A 26734-nucleotide genomic window follows, 5' to 3' on the forward strand; every position below is an offset into this window, starting at 1 on the left:
ATTGTTTTTTTTATATAAAGTGTAAGTAACTTAATTTAAATAAAAATATTTAAATATAATATGCAAAAAAGGTAGTTAGGTAAAAGGACACTGATCAAAAAAATACAAAATTATTATGGACAATGATAACATAAGGAATACATAGTTGTATTCACCAAGAGATAAAATAAAATAAAGTATTGTACAGTATTTACATATTAATATATTAATAAATTGAAAGTTGATTATGTTTTTGAATACAAAAGCCAATCAGTTCAATTGGCTTTTGTATTATTGACAATCATTTACCAACACGCACAAATGCATCGTCAATGAGTTCTTCATCTGTAATAGAAGGTGACGCTGAATGTGGCGAAGGTACTAATAATGGTGATGGTACAGGAGATTTAAGAATATGTACAGATACAGAGGGTGTTGTTGCATATGTTGTCACAGGAGTAACAGGCTTTTGTTGATATACAGAGTTATTAGGTATTTCCTCTTTTTTTTGAGAATAGTCTTTACATTCTGACATTTCAACAGTTGTGTCAGCTTTCGGGGTATGGAAAGAGATTAAAGGCAAGTCAATTTTTAAACTACTCAAAGCAGATTCTTTTGGTTTAAGTCTTTCTTCAACCGTTGTAACTGTTATACCAGGTAATGAATTCAATCGCTCTGTTGTACTTTTTTTCTGACAAATATAATCACCCTGATTGTACTTTTTGTCCACATCACTTTTCTTGGCCAAATCCATGGGTTTAGAAGTATCGGTCTTTGTTTCAGTACATCTTTTTTCATCAGCGTTAGCTCGAGCAGAAAGTTTTGGAATTTGAAACTTACTTGTATCTAATTTATGCTTAATAATGCTCTCAACAGGATTAACTACTTTTAAAGATTCTTCATCTTTAGATGTTGGACTAGATTTTCTCATCTCAGCTCTAGCAAAAATAGACTTTTCGCTTCTTATTTTACCTGACCCAGACTTAACTTTAGTTACAGTCAAATTTGACTTATTTTTTGGTACACTAAATGATTGTTTAGATTGAGAAGAACTTGGGCCAGGTTTTGGGATTGAATAGGTAGTCTTTTTACTATTTAATCCACTGAAACTTCCAGATTTTGGTCCAGGTTTAGGAGAACCAGTCACTGAACTTTTTTGTTTTGACTCCTTTGTTCTTGTTTTATTTATTGTTATCTTCATTCCATCAGAGCTATGTTTTACCTGATAGGACTCAGGATTTTTCATATTTATATTAGTATTCAATGCTAATCCCTTATCAAAAGCTTTTGGAGTCGATTCTTTATTTTTAGGTACTTCAGAATCAACCGAATAATGTTGAGCAGTTTTGTCTTTAGACAAACGATCTATCACAGCACTTAACTTCCGGCATTTCATTTGAGCCTTATTTGAATCTGGAGGAATAGGAGTTCCAAGATCTTCAATATCACTTTTTTTAGAACTTGATTTTGAACTTTTAGGGCTTTGGCTCAGTGAAGAATTACTAGAAGCATAACTTCGTTTTTCTTTGTCCTTTGAAAATTCTTTACTTTTTTGCTTTGATTCACTTTTTGGACTATGAACAGACATTTTTAATGCAGACAAACTTGGTTTACCAGAGTTTGACTTAGGTGAAGTAACTGTATACTTATTAGAATTAGGCAACGATACACTACTAATAGATAAAGTAGGGGAAGTACTTTGTTTTAATTTTTGAGCTGTTGCCAACTTCATCATCATAGTACTTGAAGGTAACTGATTTGAAGCATAATCACTTGGCGATGATGACCGACTGGAATCTGACATTTTAAGAGATCCAGAGTGTTTTTTCAATTTCTCAGGTACATTGGTTTCAGTCTCCAATTTTCTCTTCCTTTTCTTTTCTATTTTACCTTCAATGTCTTTTTTATTTTTTTTAGACTTCTCTTCAGCTATAGTCTTAGCAGAAATCGGAGTTATAGTTATAGAGCTAGGTACATTTGGTATAGGTATAACTTCAATATTTGGCCTTCTGTCAACAGTAACTTGTGGTAATATTTGCGGAGAAGGAATAGAACTTAAATCGACAGCTGTTATACTAACTGAAGGCGATTGGTGTATTTTATCTGATTTAATGTCTTTTTTATCGTCATCTTTCATAGAAACTAATGCCACATCTTTGGCTGTCATTTTAATAAATTCTTGTACATCATTGAGATCATGAAGATCTGGACCATCATCATCAATTTCAAATAATGATTGGTTGGACTGTTCAACATCTTCATTAATAGCGTCAAATTCCCCAGACACAGTGGAACTACTTTTTTCAACTGAATCATCACTGGATGTTTCTATTATGACTTGACCTGTGTCTGGGGGAGGTTTTTCGTCTTCACCTTTTCCATTATCATCAGCTAATATGCTTATCAGTTCTTCGGTTTTAGTTGGAGAATTTTTTGGATCAGGTGGATCTTCTTGAAGGCTGGCATCCCTAAAAGACGACTGCTCTTTTTGTTCTTCTTGGTCTACATCCATTGGAAATTGATTAAAATCTATATCAGGCAAAAATGAAGGGTCTGAAATATATTGATCCAAATCCCTTTGAATCATAGATGCTGGAAAACAATCAAGAGAACTAGCTCCATCTAAAGGCTCAAGTTTGACATCTAGATCAGATGAAAAATCAGGACCTGCTGAAGGATCAGCAAAGTGTTGATTTAAATCAGAGTTATCTCCTAAATTGGTTGATCCTCCAGTACCAGATAAATTATTTTTAATGTTAGTTTCAAGGCTTTGTTGGTTTTCTCGTTCCCAGGTTTGGATAAGACTTCGCATAGTTATTGGAATTGAAAAACACCTAAAATAATTAAAATCAGTGAATTGTTTTCAAAATGGGTTCATTTTTTAACTACTAACCTTTGTAGTACTCTACTCGCAAATTCAGGTGAAGTTAAAACTGATTCGCCATTTGTTTCTGATGAAGACGTGTAAACCTGACATAGCAGTCTAGATATATCAGATAGATCAAATTCAGCAGTTGCTAAACTTTCTTCAATTGGATGTTCAAATGAGACAACTAAATGTTGCCAAGACATTTCTTCATACGCAGCAATTTCAAATACTGTTGTATTGAACATTTCTAAAAATTAATTAACTATTAATTAAAATCATTTATATTAACAAATAGAATAAAATGTTATAAAACTTACCCTGCTGACAATCGGGACGCACACATGAACGAATCAAACAATTGAACAATGCTTGTTGACGGAGATAAGCTATAATTCTAGTTACTTGAGATGGATGAGTAAATTTTATGTTTTGTATGAATACACCTTTTAAATTGGAATCGGTCAAAAAATAACAATGCTGTTGATCTGGTAATGTCTAATAGAAATAAAATAACAGTAATAAGTAATAGCAAATGTAAATATAATATTTTAATTAAAAAAAAAAATTAAATATTTAATAAATTAATTTGGTTATAATACAATAATAATCAATACACGTAGTTGATAAATAATTTAACTATTTCATGTTCATCTATTATGGACCTATTTTAACAAAACATTATGTTAGGTAACAGGCGCAAAGTATGGAAAGGAATATTCATTAAAGACATAAATTTATAGTTTTGTTGATAATTTCATTACTTTTTACTAGTTAAAAGATTTTAATTTTCAATGGCATTTCTCTATCTACTAACTTTAAAAGGACAAGTAGTAAATAAGTACTTATTTAGATACAAGAGCAAAATATAAAAAGAGGATGAGGTACTGTAGCAAACAATATTGTATTGTAAAATATTAAAATATTTTATGTATAAATAAAATTTAAAAGTGAATTATAATTAGTCTATTTTTAACTTACTACACTAAGAGGTTGTGAACTTGGTTCGATGATCATTCCCAGCAAAGATCTAGGTGGAGACATTTCTAAATCCATTTCAATTACAGATTTTATATTTTCAGCTAACTGAAGACAAATCGGCATTGGTTCGTTTAATCTCAATACAAATACTGCAGGAAGAGTAATACTATTTTGAACAGTAAATGGTACAAATATTGGTGAACTAAAAATAAAAATTTAAATATGATTATTAAATTTATGAATAATTAGTTGAAATAAATATATCAAAATACTTTATTCCAGTTGAACTTCTAGTAGCACTTAATAATGAAGTAGATTGAACATTAGTTGTGGTAGCTGCTTCAATACATACCGTGGCATAACAGCCAACATCAAGAGTTTCCTTGTCTAAATTCATCATAGTATTATTTTCTACATCCAACAAATCATATGGAGAAACAAAAAAAATTATTTTCATTGGGTGTCCTATAAAATTAAATTATAGTTTTATTAATTTTAATCAATTTAGTAATCCATACTTTATTGGTGTTGATTTATTTTATTATTTTATATAAATACCTCCTCTTCTAGGTTTAACTACTCCTAATGGAGTCTTATGTACCATTGATATTAAATCTTTATGGTAAGTGTAATGAACTTGGGCAAAAGTTTCTAAATCATCTTCTAGAGTTTGAAGAGCATTAAAAGCACGACACTTAACCATTTTATCTGCATTCAATTGATAAATAGATGCTAATCCTTCAAGTTGAGATGTAAAATCAGCAAAGTCGCACTTGGCAAGACTTTTTATCAGGTCAGCGCAACTCTATAAAACAAAAATATTTATTAAATTATTATTAAATGTACTTAATATATTATAAGTATTTATCAACATTAAAGGACATAACACAATATTTTTTCTCTAAAATTATTGTTGTAAACAGATAAAAAGATGATCTAAACAAAATTGCTTTTTTAAGCACAAAAATATACATAAAATAAAATACTAATAAAATTGATACCACAATTTAAAAAAAATGTACAAGATAAACAATTGTATGATGTCTAATGTAATCATGTCATACAGTATTTTATAATTCTCATAAACGGCATAAACCAATAAATAATGTGAAAAAATTAAAAACATAATTTCAATACCATTATTCTTATAATTTAAGAATTTTAAAACTAAAATGAATCATGATTTGTGTTGTGTACTCTAATATTAAGACATAATAATCATGTAGTAAATATATTAAAAATTAAATATTTATGTAGGCACAGACTTTCCATAATGGGTATTTGACTGCAGAAAATAAACATAAAAAGTATGGTATATTAAGTATAGGATTTAAATATAAAATTAAGGTTAAAAAAAGTTGATAGAAATTCATTGAGCAGTAGCAATCTTATGATTTTAATTTAAAATTTAAATAATAGCTAATAATTACATTATCGAATGGTAAAAGAGTATGTGTTGAATGTTTAATGAGAAAATAAACTGTATCATTTTTAAAATTTAATATTTGCACAAATTAATGCCAGAAATTTGTTCTTCACATCAAAATGTTAAGAAATCAGAATTTTATTATTTGTATTATTACATTTTACTTTAGTTCTGCTAACTTAATATTACATTCTATAAGAAACATAACAACTTTTATTAAATAAATATTTAATAGTATTAATATACTATTGAAGATGTACTAATAGTATCATAAATTGTACTTGTGGTTCTGATTTTCCATCGTGATGAATCTTTACATCTTTTACTCCTCCGTTATCTTCTAATATAATTTCTAAATAAAACATATCTGATGAAACGAATATGTCTTTACCAGAAGGTCCAACAGTGAACTTTAAACTAAAAAAAAAATAATATATACATAATATTAAATTCATAAATCTCTTGACTAACAGAATACTAACAATAAAATACCATAGAATATACATGACAATAATAAACAGTTAAAGTTACCCTAAATGCCTGCTGACACTATCCAAACGTTCAATCATGGTCTGCAGAGTAGTCACCTTGATATTTTGTTGTAATAGATCCAAAGATTTTTGAACAAGGCATTTTTCATTTGGGTCTACATTAATACGTTTTTCCTATGTAAAAAAGAAAAATAACATATATTAATTAGATTTATAAATTTGTTCAGTGACAAAATAAAGTATAAGCATAAATTTTATTTTAAGTACCGATTGGAAAATTAAATTACAAGATTATTAATCTAAAATACAGTCATAACATAGTTAATTTTCAATGACCATTCACTATAGGTAACTATCAATAATAAGTAGGTACTTAATGAGTTAAATTTTAGTTAAATAATTGTTTATTAATTTAATACATTTAAGATTTCAAACAATTATTAAATTATTTTTAAAACAGGTACGTCATTTATATGGTTAAAATAAAAGATTAAATTATATAAATATCTCATTACAAATTCCCACTGTAAAATTAAATTATATTATCAATTATTTAATTTTAGTTTAAGTATGAAATAAATTGCTTAAATAATAAATAGGTACTATGTTAAAAATAAATATAATTATTATAATATCAAATGAAACTTGCAGTTTATTAAATAGTTACAATGACTTTAATTAGGCGAGTATAGTTGTAATGTAATCACTCTTGAATAATAAGTATATTAGTGCAGTGTAATATTTTTGGGTAATATAAATTTAAATAATCATCATTAATAAGAACTAAATATGTATAGAATAATTAAATGTACAAACTGTAAGAACTCTTAACACTTTTTTCATACAATATTATAATATAGCCAATATAGGATAAAAAGAATCATATTATACATATTGTATGTATGATACACTTAAAAACATACCAATTATTTAAAAGTTTTTAAGTTAAGTTTAGATTTAACTTGATAAAAATGTTCACAGGTAATAGATCCCCAAATAAGATGTACTCTAGACCCCCGTTTCTATGAATCAGACCCTGACTGGCCTGACTCAAAAGACCCTAACAAAAATCATTGAATTTGTTCATAGACACAAAAACACTGTTAAGTAATCCATACTGGTGTAAAATTCAATCAAACATAAATACTTGATAACTATTTGTCAACTCACCAGTAAAGCCAGTTTGATGTTTTTAATAGAGTCCGTCAATGGTTTGTACTGGGATTGGAGCGCTTTGCTACGCAACTTTTCCATCATCAACTGCATTTGAAGTTTTCTCGATTTATCCTCCGATAACCCATTGTGCAACAGGACTGTGGCCGACATAAACACCAAATTATATATTATTTAATATCTCAAAATTTCCATACGTTCGTTATCGTCGACTGGCGTCTAGGCCACCGAGGTAACCGAAAAAATACTAACTAGAAATCTAGAATACGGTCTTACCTGCTGACTGTGTAGCGGCGTTCATGATCGTCGAAACTAGTTTCGAAGAGAAAGGGAATAGGTAATCGGCAAAATACTTCGACAAGCGAAACTGGGACACGATTTTCAGCAGCTGATAAATGTACAATAATAATAAATAACGTATTCGTAGAAAGTAATAAAATTGTATATGAGTTATGAGCGTATAGTTAAACACTTCAACACTAGTCACTACTCACTAGTAAAAATTAGTCTTGTACACTTGTACAGTTGTACTTCTTAATACTTGTATATAATATAAATATATATATATTATGGATTATTTTTTTTTTTTGTATTTCTTTTCGATAATATGATCTTTTTTATAACCTCAAACTCAATGTTTCTTACGAATGTAATTCTCCGGTACACCGAACCGAGCGCCCTCGTATGTAAACACTATTATCGCGTTTAGATTTATCAGCTTTTCGTTATCAATAATAATAATAATAACGAATAAAATTATAAAAAGGCAGTGGGTAAAATTCGATCGAGTCAAACTGGCAGGAGTGCTTAGGACTTGAGAGTTGAGACTGGATATCCTCAGCCACTTTAATTATTATTTGTTTTTAATATCTATATAGTTGCTTATCCAAATCTCTAAATAATCTAAACCGAAAACTTACTGTCCTCGGCAATTTCAAGTGACGCCATTATTTTACGATAACATTATCATAAAAACATACGCGTTTTTTTATTCGAATAACGAATTAATATAATTCACCGTGATTGACATAATAATATAGTGTTATTATGACATTTGTTTACTAATATTAGACAAGTTACCATGGCGACCCATAATAATATGAACAACGATGATCTACGAAGTCTATTAGGTAAAGTAATATTACATTTTCTGTTTGACTTAGTTCACGTATTTAACCATAATAGTGTTAAACAAAATAAAAGTTTTTCATAGATAGATAGCATATTTAAATATTTTACACTACCTACCTATATGGCTATGTATAATATATTTATAGGTAATGTAAAAAAATTCAAATTGAAACTTAATGTTTTATTAAAATTATTTTATTTTATTTGTACTTCAATGTGTTTTTCGAGTAAGTAACTTGTTTTATTGTGTTTACTGTTTATTGATTTATAATATATTATTTCATTTATTACGAACATTTGTAGCCACAGTGGCATCAATGAATTGTATATTTAATATTTACATAGACTCCTAGTGTTACGGAATGGAGTCGTAAGGGGTTACCCCGCAAAATGTTTGTCCACTAATCCGCTTGTCTAAACTTTAAATACGTATAACTCATTAACTATTCGCCCTAAATTCGATTTTTATGTATCATAATACTCAAAAAATTATTCTGCTTTGGAATATGAAATTAAAATTCTATGTTGTCTTTCAAAAAATTAAAAAACTTAAAAAAAATATTAGGATAAAAAATATTTAAAAATATAGTTTTTTAATAAAAACGTTGATTTTTAACAACTTTAAACTATGTAAAAAATGTTTTCAAAAACATGAATACTTTTTGAAATAATAAGTGGTTCATGATATTATAATGTATGCATTTTCAACAATTTTTCAAAATATATAGCCTATTGTTACATAAAAGTTGTACCTATTCATATAGCTATTAATTTTAGTGCTTCGCAAATAAGCATCTATTAGATAAAGTAATATATTGGTCTACAGACTACAGATATCTTTATATCTTTTTGATATTGTTTAAAAGAACGCTACACTCTCCGTCTTACAAACATTCAACTTAGCAAATTTACGTTCAATAAAATCAATTGTATGTTGTTAGTATTAATATTGTAGTGAGTTTATCTATTATCAAAGTTAAGGTAAGAACATTATCTGTGATCAGGGCGCTCAGGCGTTAGCTTTTTTCGATATTTTAATTTTTAAGTTATAGATATGAGCATTTTTAATTTGAAATATTTACAATACCTACTTATATCATGCTTAAAAATTAAAATATTGAAAAATGCCAACGTCTGAGCACAGGTAATGTTATTACTTATAATTTTGATCAAAGGAAAATTCACTGTAATATTAAAGATAACGACATACGATTGGTTCTACTGAACGCAAATTTACTATGTTGTACGCTTAACGTAAGACGGAGACAACATAATATGCAGGTGTATAATAGTGTCCTCTTAACATTGATTTAATATTTTTAAATAAATGCTATTACGCACGGTATATATAGGTACATTTTAATATTTCATACAGACACGCCTCAATTTTATATAAACAGATGTTTTAGGCTTTAAAAGTTGTTCGTATGTAACTCATAATACAAACATATATGACACAATGACACATGTTTACAGTATTAACTATATACTTTATAAACACTCATGTCACAATATCGTGCACATAGTATGGTTTTTGTCAAAATATTTGATATAGGTTCGGAAATGATAAAAATGTATACGTATGTATTGTGGGCCTAGTATCACTAGTAAGCTCGGAATTATATTTTTATAAATTGATAACTTAATATTAAATCTTTAATGAGTATTAGTAGATTAACTAAGAGGTTCCTAGTGTTCCTACAGTAAATTATGTTGTTTCTGCCTGCATATACATTAGCTGTTCTATATGTTTGTGACGTTTGTGTGCAAGTAGGATTATGATTTATGGAATCACATTTATTTAAATTTGTTTAAATGATTGTAATAATTATAACTTGCCTTTAATACCTTTATAAATTCTAATATAAAACTCATAATATAATACTTATAAAATATTATTCATGATGATGATGACATATAATGATAACAGAAAAATGTTAACCAATTTTTTTAATGAACATTATCATTAAAAATGTAAATTATTTGAAATTGGTTTTCACAACTGTAAGTTCTATATCATCATTAGAATATTACATTATAATATTTTAAATAATTCATTACTATATTTGTATATTGTATATATATATATATAATATATTTTCATTGCATTATTGTTTTCAACTATATTTCTTAATATATTATTCTAACTATAGTAATTTAGTTTTAAAACACCACCTTAAATTCGTAATTATATTTATATTATATTTAAAAATTAAAATAGTTGTGATAGAATTAAAAAACATGTGTAATATTTTTATTTTTATCCTAGATTTTCTAATAAATCCTTGTAATTTATTGATATGAGAATCAAAATTATGCAAGTATAAAAATCAATTCCTATATTCTATTATTATCACATAATATGTACATATTCGTGATTTGATGTAAGTTACTGTTAATAATATGGGGTAAATAATAAATATATTACAATTACATATTATTATCAAAACAAAAATTTTAAATTTTGTATTTACTCTGTTGACGTCAAAGTATTACTATCAAGTGACATTAGGTTACAAGGTTTTACATTTATTTTACTATAAAATGAGACCTAAAAGCAAAATATTCACATCGAATTTTATAATAAGATATGTTCTAAAATTAATTACATGATCAACATTTTACTTGGAGATTGTCTAAATGATTGATTTTTTAAGAAAATAAATAATTAAACTTGCAAATGTGTAAAGCAATAGTTATGCACGTATTATACTATCTTAGTACATAGTATTCCATTACATAACTATATTTATAAATAATATCACGATATTATTATTATATAAATTATTTAAAATAATCTAGGTCCAATGTATTTGTTTTACATATAGATATTATTTTTAAATTAGTTTTACTTCAAATGTAATAATATGTAGCAATTATATTCTTTATTTGTTGTTTTTATACTTAAATTTTATTATAAATGTAATCTTTCTGATATGATTTAAAATCGGTATAGCTACTCTCAACTGTCAATTTCAAAATTCCACTAAAATAATATTGGCTTAAAGATTATTAACGATTAGGTATTTGTATTTACATTTATGTTAAAATAAAAAAATAAAAACGAATATTAAAAATTGTTAAAATCGTGATTATAGCAATTAAAAATGGTCGGAAACCACTATTTTAAAAGCTTATTCGGGGGTGTGTATATCTTATTCAATAATAGTTTAAAAAAAAATACATAGGTATTTTAGGTGTGATACATTTATTTAACCTCCATAACTATACATTTCGAATATGATAAAAATGGACACATATACAATTGATATAATATGTCATACAGATATAAACTATGAACTATAAATGATTTTAATTAGCCCTACTACTTTAATTTATAACCTATTAAATTCTTTAAAACTGTTTCTGAATTATATGAAATCATATTTGAAAAATATTTTGAGTTTTTACTTTTTTAGTGCTGTTTACAGAAATATGAAATTTTCGTCTACACGATAAGTTGATAACATTTTTATTTACAAATAATAAACATTGATCATTATTATAGTTTATAGGGAAGGATTTTACTTAGGAAGTTGGATTATTGATGTGTTGGAAATAATTATAAGTTGAGAATATGCCACTGCACCACCAGAAATTGGACCCAATTTACGCCACTGCTGATAAAACATACAGTATTTTACCAACTTATAAATTAGTTTTGTTTAAATATATTAAAAATACTTTTCAAGATAACAGGAATAGTTATGTTTGTTGTGGTTGTTACCTTTGGATTGTATAATGGATCAAATTGGTAAATTGACTCCAACATTAAAACTAAAAAAACTAAGCATAAACTGCTGTTCGTAAATTTGTCATGTCATGTGATTGTAACAGTTGTAACACTTATACAAGTCAACGAATGCGATTGTTATATTTTCTAACGGTAATAAAATATTAAAAAATTAAAATACTACATAATTAGGTAAAATATTATAATTTATGTCAAAAATTTTTTGATGGAAGACCGTAATCAAATCAAATTTTATATTGGGGGGAGGAAGTGACACTTAACATACTCTCTTGATACGGCCTTATTCTGATGGCATATTATTATATTCTTTTCAAGTATTTTAAAATTACCACCGAGGAATAGTAGGTAATAGGTATAGTTTTCTCCTATAAATATAGTCTTGACTATATTTATGTATAGCCCCCTCCGAAAATAAATTCTATATAGACACGCCGCTGTATATTACACACACGCATCTATATTTGTCTTTTTATAAGTAGCTGACAATTACGTACAACGTTCTAGTGTGCCGAGTGACATTTATATAATATTATTACCTATCTATTCCCTATTGTATTTCCGTATTGGTGTCCGTGTTAAATGTTGTTTAGGTATTAAATACATTATAAGTAAAGTAAATAGTAATAGATGTCTACATTTCTTGTACACGTAGATTTTCAATATATAGGTGGCTAAGGAGATTTATAGACATTGTTAATTGATGTATTGAATAATTTGTTTTTGGTCTTTAGGGAAGCATAATATTGGATAAAACACGGTGAAACTAATTTATATAAAAATATATTATTGAGCCACAATGTCAACATTTTGTGCTGATGGTCTTATTCCAGCAAGATTTTTATGTCTTGTTGCTCATTTTATAATGCTAATCATGGCTTTAAACCATAGGGTAAGACATTTAATAAAACGTATTATCATCATTTTAGAAAATAATTATAATTTGTAACTAGCGTTGACTTGATGTCTTGATACCAAAATCCTTCATTAACTATACATAAACACAATTAATATTTCTACAAACCCTAAATTTAAGGTACTTACCCATCATCTTATTAGTTTTGTATGTTTCTGGTGTTTCCACATCGAATTATGATCAATCCAAGGTTTAAACATACTGTTTATTAATTTTATTATATTATTATTATTATTATTATACGTAAATACTGAAACCTACCGCGTTGTGCCCAACCACTGACGTATAGTACACCTTAGTGTATGACTGTTATAAGATATTATATCTATAATCAGATAAACTCGATTGGCGTAACTATTGACGTACATCGCAGCTCAGACAAAATAATTAAACTTTTTATTCAAGGTCTGCAAAATTAAAAATCACGAACATGACGTCATAAACCATTTACAAATTTTTTTTGGAAATCATAATTATATGACTTTTGAAATCTCACACTAATCTTGCTCTTTTGATTAGTAGTTTAAAATATAATAATATGTATAGATATGTAATAATAGTGTAATGTTTCGAAGTTATTTTATGTAACGACACACATGCTGTTGCTATTACCTCCAAGCCAATAGTTGAATTATATGTAAGCAACCATTTTTTTATGAAAATATACTCGTATTATATTATACAGATTACAGACACTTATTTTCGCGTGTAGATATGTGTTTTGGTGGCAATGCTTGTAACATTTTTAATTTAACACCGAAACATATCTAATAATCTGAAACCCATTCCTTAATCCGGTAATACGCAGGACTTCTCGTAGTTGTTTAGGTAATAATTTTGTCAACGCTACATTACTTAATTATAATTTGGCATCACGTGTAAAATAGTAACGGTTTAATGTAATTATGCATGGTTACAATTACTTAGGAGCAAAACGTAAAGGCCTGTCTACCATATGATTATGACAACTATCTTTACATGGAACAAGACAAAAGGTAAATTCAAAAAACTTATTGTACTTACCCAAAGACTAAAAGAGAATATTTGTTGACAATGTAGTTTGTTAATCTTTGTACCTATTGCGTTGATTAATGCGCTTTTTTGTATTGTATAATTTTTCACTATAAAGACATTAAAATATTTATTTTAATGAGTTTTTCGCGGTATTAGATCACGCCTCGTCATTATTCTGTGCTAGTTTGGTAAAAAATTGAACACAATTTATTATACATTAGGTAAAAAAATTATATACCTATGATTATATTGGTGCACCAGTAAAATAATTCTACTGAAAACAAACATTTGCATGCACTTCAATTATGTTTTGCACATAAAAAGACCTTCAATTATAAATATATTTTAAAATGTATTGAAACATAATCAAGTTATTCATTTTACGTTTTTTAAGTTGTAATTAATATCTAAACTGTAAGGAAATAAGTGTAACTATCGGTAATTTTTCATTCTATAATACATTTAAAATATACAGTAGGGTTTAAATAATCTAAAGACAAACTGATCTAAAAGATGCGGTAATCCAAACAGACTTGAAAATCACTATTATACTTATGAGTACAGACATATTTTTCTGTAAACCCGATACAATAATATAATCATTATAATAATTACGATTATAGTACATCATATGTGTACGTTCTAAGGATATATGATTGCATATTATGTTGATTACGTTTGTCAATTATACGTATGTCATACAACATAATATAATTATAATAATTGATTTAAAAATTAGGTTTTAATTTTAAATTTCAATAAAATTGGTTTTAATATAGTTATACCTATATAATTCTATCTAATCGGTAATCTGAAAAGGAGTTTTATATAATTTGCACCACCGTAGTTAGACAAAATTAGTATTTATATTTTGCACCAAAATTAGAATCTATGTATCTATTCAATTATTTTTTTCGATACCCTTGTTGATGGTTTTGTGGTAAACAAGTCTCGAAGACTTGAATGATATTATTAATTTTTATAAAATATTATTAAATTATTTAGTACGCACTTTTTTTTTCTTATTAAATGTCACTAACTTTACTTAAAATACGTTATATTGAATATAATAATGATTAAATAATAAAATGCTTGATTTTCTATGTTTTGATTCTTTACATCCATAGGTTGATGATTGGTTACACACTTTCAATTGGTTTCATTGGTATCGAAATGTTTGGATTTATGAGTGGTATAACCATGTTTTCTCCAACAAACGGTTTTATTTGTATCCTTTTCTTCGTATTTTGTGTATATTTTTAAATCGATAATACTCAAAAAATTTGTTTTTTCTTAACTTATCCGATCACAGCTATGATTTGTCATGGCGTAGCTACCGTGATGATGTTTTATTTTCTTCAAGACTTATGGAGTTGTGAGATGTTTTGGTCCGTATTTTTTTTATGCAGTATATTGCCGTGTTTGATCGAACTAATTATGATAAGCTATTCATTTATAATGAAAAAATGATGGCATATTTATAGACATTGTATTTAAGTTATTAATTTATAATAATATGTAAATTTTTATATGAAATGTGTTAATTAAAATATGACTTATCTTAAATTATTATTACTTTAGAAATATTATAAATATTCTATTAATAATATGTTAATGTTAGTGTATCTTTATTTTTTTTATTATTAACTTATAATATTAATTATTTAGTACATGATGAAAAATTAGTCAAAACCATAATATTTTGTTTTAATGCATCATTTTTTATATTAAGTACAAGTGTAAGATTTCTTGGATTCTTGGAATTATTTCAATTTAGAATAATGAAATATGGTTATTATTATTATTATTATAGTCATTCTTTCATTGTTAGGAATTAAAATTCATAATCGGACTGATGGTTGATTCATTGAATTGCGCACAGCATTTGTACTTGGTAGATAATTAAGACATTTTGAAATAATCCAAAGAATAGTTCACTTATTTAAATTATGATTTTTTTCTTCTACAAGTATATCTGTGTGTAATTCATTGGAAACAAAATCGTTGTATAATAAAATGTTTTTGAAATTATAGTTTAATTTCAGTTATAATAATTAAGTAGATAACATTTTCATTAAAATCGGTAACAATTATTACCTATTTTGTATTAATTTCGTCAATTCACAGGTTGGTTAATAAATAAATAAAAGTTAATATGAAATATATTAATAATGGATTAGTACTTATTCGAGGCCATGACCAAGAAATAAAACGTATTAAATTATTTTAATTATTTATTAACTAAATCATTATTTCTGTTATTATTTAATCCACTTCAATTGGCGTTCTTAAACAATAAGCATTAATCATTTCACGAAGACAGTAGTGTCAAATTCGTTGTCTTTTATATAGGTACTTTGTAACTGAATATATGGTTATCTGATTATTGACAACCATTGTTTCTTCACCAACATTTTTCTCAAATACCAAATAACTAGTTACTCTGATAATTGAATGTACGCTGTTATATCAACTTCAAGTCACATGTAAATGCGAATGTTACTGTAAATAAATTGTTCATTTATAACAACGTACATTTTGATAACTATTGTGTTATGATATTTTTTTTATCGCTTTGTTATAAACTATAAATACATAATATTAAAGTACATAAATATTTTATTGTTTTACTTATGGTATTGGTTTACCTTACGGCTAACTTAATAGGTACCTATAAAGGTACAAATTAAGTTTTAAAATTATTGTCTCAAATTTTTATACGTGGTTAAAAATCATTGGGGTATTTAGAATATCTTTGAAAGGGAAGATATGACTAAAATTGTAGAAGCCAAACGTCCCAGCATTTTATTATCTACTGATAAAGTGATAAATGGAAAAACAATTATTATCATATGAATATAAGATTTAAAAAAAGAGATCAAGGGGGGCGATAAATCTCTTTAATCCCCGTAAATATGTCATTGATGCAAAGTTAGAAGCTAATGAATCCTTCCAAAACAAATGTATTTTGTATATGCATTACATTTAGAGATAATCTCCGTTGACTTCTTTGTAACTTATACTTTCTCATTTAACAATGTTAGGTTTGTGAACTAGTCAGTGAAGTAAGTATATTGAATGTTTTATTAATATTTTCACTATTAACGATAAGTTATTCACTTTTAAATAATTTCCATTGACCATTTTCAACTATTTTTTATATATTAACCCCGTGTAAAATATGTTTACAATGATATATCATAGACATCTGTGTATAATCTCAAAGATAACATCTACGTTTTTCATCTCTAATATGTCAATCAGATGATTATAAAATTATAAAAATTACTTTACAAAATCAATACATCTTTGATAAGTATGTCAATAAACTAGTTTAAGTATTTCAGTATTTGGTACGTTTTCTTAAATAATTTTTTATATTTTAGAAAGATACGAGGATGATTGAATTTAATGAGCAATTTCATATTACATAGGAATAGGTAATTTTTAATATAAATTATCTAATGAAAATACAGTTAATAATTTTATTTTCTAATTAGTCATTGATCTACTTTTTAGATACCACTTATTATAACATAAAATATAAATCATCTATAATTATAATGTATTTTGTTCATGAACGTTTGTTTCAGTATGATTTCTAACATCATACAAAATATTAAGGTGATTATAAATGTATCATAAAAATTTTAAAAAAAAGATCAATAAAAATTGTTGTATTTTGACAAAATAAGCTTATACATAGATACATTTGCATGTATTTATATGTTATTATTGTATTATAATTAAATAAATAGTATTTATTTTAAATATTATGCGAATGACCTAATGTATATTGTAACTTACGACTTACCGCTTACATATTAATATATATTAAAATGTATATTTTCTACCTACAGTGTAAAAATATAAACACTTTAATTTGTCTTCATTGTGTACTCCAATACATTATTTGTATAAATAAATAATAAATATGTTTATTAATTTAATAATAAATTTGTAGAAAGGTATATATAGCCATATAGGTTATAGGTACTGGCGTACTATATGAATAATATGTACAATTTTATGTTTATTGAAGTATTTGATAATTTTGGAAATATTAATAAATATTTATAAGTTTCTATTTTTGTTTTATTTTTTACTTGATGGTTATTACTTAAATAATTGACATTTATTTAAGACAAAAACTGTAATGAGTAATACTTATGTAGTAATGCTTAGAAGCATTTTTATAAAATTTTGCATATTACCTGTATCAATGTTTATATTATAATGTAAATCTACTCTACTAGCTAATGGAACAATATAAGATAGATGAGTGTTGACTATGTACTTACGTCTTAAACTAACCTACGCCGTAAAAGCGTATTTCAACTTCAATGAGTTACGAGTGTGATCCTACAACCCAATGACGCACAGATGGATTACAAAGTAATGCAATTTCAGCATCTGTTCTCGAAGGGGGTGGGAGTAAATTACTAGTATCACATGGAAATCTACATAAATAATAATAATTAATTTATGTGAACTTTCGTCCATCAACACGATTTAATAATTTATTTAAATATTTAATCACAAAGACATAAAGTGTAAGCCATTTACACTATGTTATACATTTTCAATATAATTGGTAGAAACTTATAATATCTGTCATATTTTTTACTATTGCCAGCCGGAAAAAACCGACCATCTAACTGTTTAAGGTCTAGGGAGGTACTCAATATTTTATAAAATTTAATTTTAAATATGTAAATAAATGTCATATAAATATATTATATATTGAGGGCAGCTAAGTTTTTTTACATGTACAAAAATGGGTGATCGGATAGTTGAATAGTTTTGTTAGTATATTCTTAAGTTCGATCAGTGTAATTTTTGTAATCGATGTCCATATAATAATTAATTTCAATATTGTAGCTATACAGTATACATATTACATTTGCACTTAATGAATTTCCGTTTCAGTAAAATTGGTTCATTAAAACTAATACAAAATACAATTTAAAAAAAAATGAAAACGCTATAATATTTATAAATGGGTTATTTATTATAACATGTTCACGAAGAATTTAATATTATTATTATTATAAATTGTTTGACTATTTAATTACATTATTCATTGCTTAATTTTAAAAAAAATAACTTTAAATAACACCAATTTTAAAAATATACACCAGATAGGGTAAGTAAAAATATTATAAAATAAAAATAAATATTTTTGAAAAGTAAAAACATTTTCTGGAACTATAATGTGTAATAACTTAATATACATATGAATAAATTAATTAAACATTACATATAATATATTAGTATGTATATTATAACGATAGGTACTTACCCAATATTTGTTTATTTTAACACTATTTTTAAAATGATTTATTGTCACTATTAAATAGACAATAGTCCATTATGTTTATTAAACTATTTATGAAAAAAATCATGTATTAAACTACTTTTTAGGCACGTCTAATATGGAAAACAAAATGGTAGTAGACACGGATGATTATAATCAAAAAAAAGAACTAGATCCAAATTATTTATTAGATGATCGAGGACATATTAACAAAGTAATAAATATTTAATAATTAATAATTTACTTTTATATATATATATATATATATATGTGTGTATATTATAAATATGTGTGTGTATGTGTGTGCGTGTGTGTGTGACGTGTGTACTCATTTATTTTTGTTTTAGACAACTAAAATATCATGGATTCTAGTCGTAACAACAATAAGTACTAGTTTAGGCTGTTCAATTCCTGCCGGATACAATACCGGAGTTGTAAATTCCCCTGCAGAAGTTAGTATTCAAGTTTAATTGCACTTTTTAACATTTTTATTTTAGTTCTTATGTTCAATATTAAATTAGATAAGACAAAAATTATCAAACTATAATAACAAAACAATTGAAACTTATAGATATTGAAACAATGGTGCAACGAAACTATCATGGATCGCTATGCTGTACAATTTTCACCTGCTCAACTTGATGGTCTTTGGTCTATACTGGTTTCCGTATTCTTGATTGGTGGTATAATCGGTGGTGTAGCTGGTGGTAAATTAGCAAATGCATTAGGCAGGTTAGTTATTTTGAATATCGTATTTTTATAGTTGCGTAATATTACTCTGTCAATTAATTTTTATCCTGCTGTGGAGGTACGGATTTTCCAACTATAGGTGAAAGCATTATACTAGCACCATAACATCCTACCATGTTAACTACGTAATCCTCAAAGTTACTCTCTAATTTCCACAGTACACCATTGTTGTCAACATCTATATGTGTTATTGTACGGCAGTCTACACTTTTTTTTACCTAAAAATTAAAATTAATATTATCTTTGATACTAACAGTGATATATGATCGACATTATAAATAATGTAAACTACAACTGGTATAAATTTACTATTTTCATGTTTTCTTCTAAAAAACTTTCTTTTGTGTCCCAACTATATAAATGGTTCAATCCTTTTATTCGGAAATACATTACTGACCCATATGCAGAGCCTAAAACTACCATTTTGCAAGGTTTCCGTCCAACGTCGATTATACATTTCGGATTGATCCTTTTTTGTAGGTCCTTGGTACGTACTTTAAACATATCTGAGCTCGACAAATAGGTGAAATATATGAAATTGGAATTAAAATTTTCAATCAACACTAGGTAAAACACGTCTTCTGTAGAAAAATCTGTGCATGTTGTAGTAGAAGAATATGGCAATTTTACTCTGTAGCCTTCGTTACTTTGTACGTTCCACACAATAATTGAACGGGTACCTCCGTCTCCGATATAAATTATTGGTTTATCATTGTTTACATTATCATACTCGACGACTAGGTATTGTAGTCGACTTCGCATTCGACATATTAACGGTCTGAGTGGTATTCTATGTACTATCTATAATAATTAAAAAATAATAATTATCATTTTTTAAGCTTTGAGATTAAACTAAAAACTTGAATTGTAGTGTTACGTAAAAATGGCTTTGTAATATTTTTTTAGACATTTCGATAAGCAAATATTTAACATTTGAATAAGAGTGCAGTATAGGCATAATAGGTGTAATACGTTTACATAACATTACAAAACATTTATTTTTTTTACGTAAAAAATATATTTATTGATAGTAATAATGAAAGCAAACCGCATTGTATTGGTACTTAACGCTGATGTCATAGTATGTTGACATAAACAAAGAAAATAAATATGAGTGTAAAAATTGAAAGTGATATTTTTTATGAGTAAGATGTAAAAAATTGTAGCTGGTTATTCGTTATGCTCTATATTTGTGTAAGATTTAAATAATAATTATGAACTTGATTAAAATTATAATCACACAACATATTTTTAATATTGATTAAGATTGTGTTATGTAGCCTACGATAAATTAAAATACATTTATTTTTCTTCCAATCCTCAGATAAACCTTGATACATGATATAGATTTTATAAACATATTTGAATTAAACACTAACTAATCAGACAGTAACATGTTTTAATTTAATAATTAATTGTAATCATATAGATATTAAAATAATATAGGTAAACATTTCGATACTTTGTGGATTACTATAGAAGAATGTGGTGTTATTGAGGCCCATTATAATTACTAAAACCAATAACTTCAAAAAATTAAATCCCTTAAATAAGTTATCTTTTGAAACATTATGAACAGCGGGAGACCTATCGGCTATCCATAATATATTTAATATCTACAATAGAATAGTTAAATATTAGTGTATGTTATTTTGCGACCTACACGTCCATCTCCATAGTCAATCCCTAATATTTTAGCTTCGGATTCTCTCTTAGGGGTTTCTTCTAAGGTATTTACAATTCCTATATCCAACACCCAAACTATACCGTTTTGACCCATGTATATGTCTATGGCATTTACAATGGATTTATTTTCGTCTGTGGTGCTCTTCTCTAAACTAGGAAACGGTCGCACATAGTTGAAACATTGATCTTTATCGTATAGCGTTAATTGACTTAACGTGAATGGCACACCTTCCCTAAATCAATAGACTTTATAATTTATTTCAATATTAACATATCCTGCATAGTTTTCAATTTTTTCAATAGCATATTCAAAATATGTGAAAAATAAGTTTTACTTGTAACGTGGTGAAACCAAAATCACTTGATTTCCACAGATTTGAAACCTGGTGAAAATGATATTTTTTGGTATACATCGTTTTTCATGTAAATAATTGGCTTCCACTTTTTTATTTGGCCATTCAATATAATGTCCATTCAACATGTGTGGCTTAAAAATAGTTGTAACATTATTTACAATATTTTGAGAAAAAACATAGATATTGACATAACACATTATGAATAAACCAAAATAAAGTCTCATAATATTATCATTAATTTCAATATAAAGTACATGCTAATTGAACACATCGTATTTGTATATTTTGAATAATGTTATGATTACTTGGTGTTGCTTTGGTTACAAATCAGATTATATTAATCTGCAGATTAACTAACTTTTCAATCCTATATAGAATCCTAGAATCCTATATACATACTATATAATAATTATGGCACCTATTATAGGTACCTTATTATAATACATAATAGGTATTCTATAATTCTATATGATACATATATTGGTATTTTATATTCTGATATAAAAATTAGTATTTTGTAACCTTAATTGATAATAACAAACTACAGTAAACATGTAATATAATTTTTTTTTCCAGGAAAGGAACTTTACAAATTATATATCTGATTAATTTAGTATCTGGTATCATCTTTTTTAGCTCTAAATCATTAGATCGTGTAGAATTATTTTTCATTGCAAGACTTTTATCTGGTCTATCCGCTGGTAAGAATTATGATTAGTTGTTTTTAATATAATTTCGCATATTATATCAATATAATTTTAAATTGATTATAATACTTAATTTTCAACTAAAATATTAAATATTTGTTTTAGGCCTCACAATGGCAATGGTACCAATGTACTTATTAGAGTTATCGCCTTCCGATAAAAGTGGTGTATTTGGTGTGATGTTTACAGTAGGTTTGAACTTTGGTATGGTATTGTCTCAGTTTTTAGGCCTGGGAAATATTTTAGGTTGGTAAATATTTTGATTATTAAGATAATGAATTCAATGATATTATTTTATACTTTCTTGTAATGTATTCAGATTGCAATTAAAATATTAAAAAAATTAATAGACATACATTCATATTGTGTTTTTTAGGAAATGAATCGTCATGGCATTATTTATTTAGTCTATATGGATGTTTAGTATTATTAGCACTTCCTACTTTAAAATTTGTTCCCGAGAGTCCTAAATACTTATATACTGTACGCAATGAACATAACAAAGCATTATCAGGTATTACTTATATGATAATTTAAACATTAACAGAGCTATAAATTTATTATAAATATATTTAATAATTTAAGTTGTAAAATACTAAATATTTATTTTTTAAAACGTGAAACGTGATTTCATAAATTGTTCTTGATTTTTAGAATTAAGCAATTTAAGAGGAATGCCAATATCTGACATAAGTTGGGAATTAGAAAATTTGATCGTTTCTCCCGAAAGGTGGACGTTAAGAAGGGTTATCAATGAACCTTCTAGCCGTAAAGCCATTATAATAACCTGTATAATAATGTTGGGACAACAACTTTCTGGAATTAACGCAGTAATAATTTAATATTATATAAATATTAGTTCGACAAAGAGGAGAAAGATTTTGGTTCATTAATTCCCTTTTAGCGTTACAAAAATTTTCATTTTTCATCGCATTGTGACCTGCATTTTTTTAACCTAACTTTCCTTCAGCCCCCCCTTACTTAGAACTTCAGAAGTCAAGTTGTGCTAATAATTATTTAACATTTTAATATTTCTGTACTAAATGATATACTAACGTTTCTCGTGATAAATTAAATGTCTGTGGAATTACCCCTTTTTAAACCTCTTTAAACGTTAAATGTAAACGGCATAGATATTTTAACTCAACAGTTATTTATTTTGACCAAGTATAAAATACAAATCTGAAATTATAATCCTATCATAATGACAATTTTACTTTCTGTAATTAATTGCAACAATATAAATTTAAAAAAAACATAGATGTATAATGAGTCAATTATATTTAACATAAATATGCATTGAAAAGTAAAAAGTAGACTGTAATATTATAATATAATACTATGTATCTTGTAGAATATACTGACGTAAATTTTATTAAATTCGGTCGAAAACTATTTATTTTCTTAAGGTTTGTCTATGCCAGGTCTTTGATTACATATATATAGTTAATATCTGATCCTGCTATTATTTTGGTTTTTTTTTTTTTATTAAATTTAAAATATTGGTTTAAAATGATATTCAATTATAATAACTGGATACCTATTTAATTTTCTGTAATGAATGAAAACCTTATAAAGTTATAATTAATCAAAATAATATTCGTTTTTAGTGAGCCAAAAAGTACCTATGCGTGAAACCCCTTTTTAAAATGCAAAATTAAAAAAAATAACTGAGATGCTTATTCTCAGATAAGGATCAACCATGTACAAAATTTCAGAAACATGAGCGTGATCGACTTGGCTGTTGATCTCTTACACTCACACACACAAGCATTATTTTTTATTAAAACATAATATTGCATAATAACTGTATTTAAATAATTGTATAGGTGTTTTATTATTCTACGTCAATATTCAGAAATGCAGGCATGAGTACAGCTGATGCTCAATATGGAAATTTAGGTGCAGGAGTAATAAACTTTATTGTAACTATTCTATCAGCTACATTTATTGAAAAATTTGGACGCAAAACATTGCTACTATTTAGCAGTGCCATGTGTGTATTTATGCTCACAGCGTTAATGATTTCAATGCTTTTATCGTCTATTGTAAGAAGTAAAATTATACAAGTTATTGCCTTGATTATTCAATATTATATAATATCGATGTTTAAAATAAATGTGTTTAGGGTTCAATACCTGGAATATCTTATTTTTTGATAGTATTCGTAATTGGATATGTTTTATTCTATGGGTTTGGATTAGGACCAATACCATTCTTTGTTGGATCTGGTGAGTTGTATATAATATTTTATTCAAATTTTAAATATTACGAATAATAATCCGATTACTTCTTTTTAGAATTAACCGATGTTGGACCCAGACCTATCATAATGTCAGCAATGAGTGTTGCTAATTGGTCTGGAAATTTTTTAGTTGGACTTACATTTCCTTTCGTCAACCTTATTCTCAAACAGTACTCTTTTCTTCCATTCATCATGTTCACCATATTTTTAATTATATTTACATGGTTAGTATTTAAAATTAATTTGTATATATTATATCTATTATATCAAGTATTGGTTATATAAATTATGCATGTATTCATATTATATATATATATATATATATATGTTATAATAATATTATGTACAATTTATATAATCTGTACAGGAAAGTGGTTCCAGAAACCAAGCCATCTTTTGATCAACAGAGTATTGACAATGAATAAAACTAATAAAAGCCGAGATTTTATTAATAATGCTTAAATATTATATTAAAAGTTATTATTGACTGTGATTATTTATTATCTATAGAACGTATACAATAATACAATTGAATTTAACTAACGTAATATAAATTTATACGAAATTTGTTATGTTAATTTATTAAATGTTAGATTTATTTATTTAAGTTTAGACAATTTAGTACATATACTATATAGTTTAATACATAATTATTAAACAATATAATTACTAAGTACTATAATATGATGGATAATGATTATTTTAATAAATCTCCCTGAGCGGGCTGGGAACATACAATAATAATGCGCACGTCTGTACTCTCTACACCAAACTTACACTTTTTTTAATTACTTTAAAACCCACCTTTAAAGTATTGGTTTTTGAAAAAAAATTAATTAATGAACACTTGAGTCAGTAAAATGTTCATTTAAATTTTCCCTAGAATTTTTATGGTTTGAAAATTAAAAACATCTCCTATAAAAGTCAAAAGATAATTTTTTTTGAACTTCGCAGTAATATCTAGTTATTTTTAAAAACAAAAAAAAAAAATCAAGAATCATAATTGTTTGTTTATAACTGATGTAGTAAGTAAAGATAATTAACAGTTTTTAATGTTCAATAAATTGCATTTATATTTTAGTTGTCAATTATTGTCTAGCCTTAGATTATCATCTGAACGTATACTCATTAGTCATTATTTCATTTTTTATGGGATTAATTTATAAGAAGTACGTTAGTACGTATATTATCATTAATATTATAATATTATCTATACCTACTAGTTTTCATAATTTAATTATGCATTGAATTTATATATCTATTTTAAAGATTTAGAGATCTGACAAATAATAATATAAATTAAGAATAAACTTCATTGCCTTCAAACAAAATACTACAAGAATAATATACTTAAATAATAAAAGTATTTTTGTTTATTTTTCTATTAAACGTATTCTGTTTATATAGTATATAAATATTAAATATTTTTATTTATGTTAATTTATAAATGAATTTATTATATTTATTTATATGAATTTAATAATTCAAGTTCCTTGAAGACGCTACGCCTGGATATGTCGTCTCTGTCTTACAATAATAATTAATAAACATAACAAAAACATTTTTACTAAAAACTGTTTTACACAAACATAAATACAAAAAAAAGTTTTTATTGATTCAAAATCTATTATTTTTGTGTTTTTGAAACTTGAATAACTTTTTTGTAATTCTGTTATCTCAAAAATAAAACGATGTCGCGCAGTCCATAATCTCCTCTTTTTAGTATAAGAATTTGGTTGCTTAGAGGCTACAGCCCTTGCCCGCGTGAAATGGTTTTTATTATGTTGACGTTTGTAAGACTGAGACAACGGTGAAGTGTCCTCTTAACCCATTTAATTTTATAATTATTTCCATGTAATTTTGAAACTATACTTATTTAATATATTAATACTGTGTCATTGGACCTTTTAATATTATGTAATTAATGAATTATAATAAAATATTA

The 26734-nt window shown here is 26.0% G+C and overlaps 4 protein-coding genes across 8 annotated transcripts; 2 read left to right on the forward strand and 2 right to left on the reverse strand.

Moving 5' to 3' along the window:
- Positions 1–12891, reverse strand: LOC113550464 (mediator of RNA polymerase II transcription subunit 1). 3 transcript variants are annotated; one of them, XM_026952295.1, is made up of 11 exons: positions 12843–12891; positions 7193–7304; positions 6914–7056; positions 5784–5917; positions 5534–5669; positions 4385–4631; positions 4099–4291; positions 3827–4028; positions 3166–3343; positions 2873–3095; positions 281–2813 (listed from the first exon to the last, which is right to left on the reverse strand). In XM_026952295.1, the coding sequence occupies exons 2-11, from the start codon at positions 7215–7217 to the stop codon at positions 281–283; spliced, it is 4014 nt and encodes a 1337-aa protein (XP_026808096.1). In that variant the 5' UTR covers positions 7218–7304; positions 12843–12891. The 3 variants fall into 3 exon arrangements, with proteins under 3 accessions (XP_026808098.1, XP_026808096.1, XP_026808097.1); XM_026952296.1 differs by lacking the exon at positions 12843–12891 and adding an exon at positions 7411–7429; XM_026952297.1 differs by lacking the exon at positions 12843–12891 and having other exon boundaries at positions 1–2813; positions 7193–7217.
- On the forward strand, positions 7329–25312 carry LOC113550465 (solute carrier family 2, facilitated glucose transporter member 1-like). Of its 2 annotated transcripts, none has more exons than XM_026952298.1 (12): positions 7329–8046; positions 19153–19259; positions 19393–19497; positions 19617–19777; positions 22414–22538; positions 22650–22790; positions 22921–23058; positions 23199–23374; positions 24374–24592; positions 24673–24775; positions 24845–25013; positions 25157–25312. In XM_026952298.1, exons 1-12 carry the CDS (start codon positions 7998–8000, stop codon positions 25212–25214), a joined length of 1551 nt encoding a protein of 516 aa, XP_026808099.1. In that variant the 5' UTR covers positions 7329–7997; the 3' UTR covers positions 25215–25312. The 2 variants fall into 2 exon arrangements, with proteins under 2 accessions (XP_026808099.1, XP_026808100.1); XM_026952299.1 differs by having other exon boundaries at positions 22474–22538.
- Positions 8083–15259, forward strand: LOC113550467 (transmembrane protein 107-like). Of its 2 annotated transcripts, none has more exons than XM_026952303.1 (5): positions 8083–8193; positions 12533–12690; positions 13642–13709; positions 14856–14956; positions 15041–15259. In XM_026952303.1, exons 2-5 carry the CDS (start codon positions 12598–12600, stop codon positions 15196–15198), a joined length of 420 nt encoding a protein of 139 aa, XP_026808104.1. In that variant the 5' UTR covers positions 8083–8193; positions 12533–12597; the 3' UTR covers positions 15199–15259. The 2 variants fall into 2 exon arrangements, with proteins under 2 accessions (XP_026808104.1, XP_026808102.1); XM_026952301.1 differs by having other exon boundaries at positions 8157–8274.
- LOC113550466 lies at positions 19643–22034 on the reverse strand. Its single transcript, XM_026952300.1, has 4 exons — positions 21817–22034; positions 21459–21714; positions 20105–20596; positions 19643–20013 (listed from the first exon to the last, which is right to left on the reverse strand). The coding sequence occupies exons 1-4, from the start codon at positions 22032–22034 to the stop codon at positions 19831–19833; spliced, it is 1149 nt and encodes a 382-aa protein (XP_026808101.1). The 3' UTR covers positions 19643–19830.
- Positions 25313–26734: the final 1422 nt, after the last annotated feature.

This window comes from Rhopalosiphum maidis, chromosome 1 (assembly GCF_003676215.2).
Source record: "Rhopalosiphum maidis isolate BTI-1 chromosome 1, ASM367621v3, whole genome shotgun sequence".
Taxonomy (NCBI): domain Eukaryota; kingdom Metazoa; phylum Arthropoda; class Insecta; order Hemiptera; family Aphididae; genus Rhopalosiphum; species Rhopalosiphum maidis.

Bases quoted from the DNA above. Each gene is read 5' to 3' on its own strand.
- LOC113550466 (XM_026952300.1), bottom strand. From the start codon at position 22,034: ATGTGTTATGTCAATATCTATGTTTTTTCTCAAAATATTGTAAATAAT. The intron at 20,597-21,458 runs GTAGGTCGCAAA...TAATTATTATAG, and splicing joins TTGACTATGGAGATGGACGT to ATAGTACATAGAATACCACT. The intron at 20,014-20,104 runs GTAAATTTATAC...TTTAATTTTTAG, and splicing joins TAGAAGAAAACATGAAAATA to GTAAAAAAAAGTGTAGACTG.
- LOC113550467 (XM_026952303.1), top strand. From the start codon at position 12,598: ATGTCAACATTTTGTGCTGATGGTCTTATTCCAGCAAGATTTTTATGT. The intron at 12,691-13,641 runs GTAAGACATTTA...ACAATTACTTAG, and splicing joins TCATGGCTTTAAACCATAGG to GAGCAAAACGTAAAGGCCTG. The intron at 14,957-15,040 runs GTATCCTTTTCT...ATCCGATCACAG, and splicing joins TCCAACAAACGGTTTTATTT to CTATGATTTGTCATGGCGTA.
- LOC113550465 (XM_026952298.1), top strand. From the start codon at position 7,998: ATGGCGACCCATAATAATATGAACAACGATGATCTACGAAGTCTATTA. The intron at 8,047-19,152 runs GTAAAGTAATAT...ACTACTTTTTAG, and splicing joins TGATCTACGAAGTCTATTAG to GCACGTCTAATATGGAAAAC. The intron at 23,059-23,198 runs GTATTACTTATA...CTTGATTTTTAG, and splicing joins ACATAACAAAGCATTATCAG to AATTAAGCAATTTAAGAGGA.
- LOC113550464 (XM_026952297.1), bottom strand. From the start codon at position 7,217: ATGAACGCCGCTACACAGTCAGCAG. The intron at 4,029-4,098 runs GTATTTTGATAT...TTTTATTTTTAG, and splicing joins AGAAGTTCAACTGGAATAAA to TTCACCAATATTTGTACCAT. The intron at 3,096-3,165 runs GTAAGTTTTATA...ATTAATTTTTAG, and splicing joins GCGTCCCGATTGTCAGCAGG to AAATGTTCAATACAACAGTA.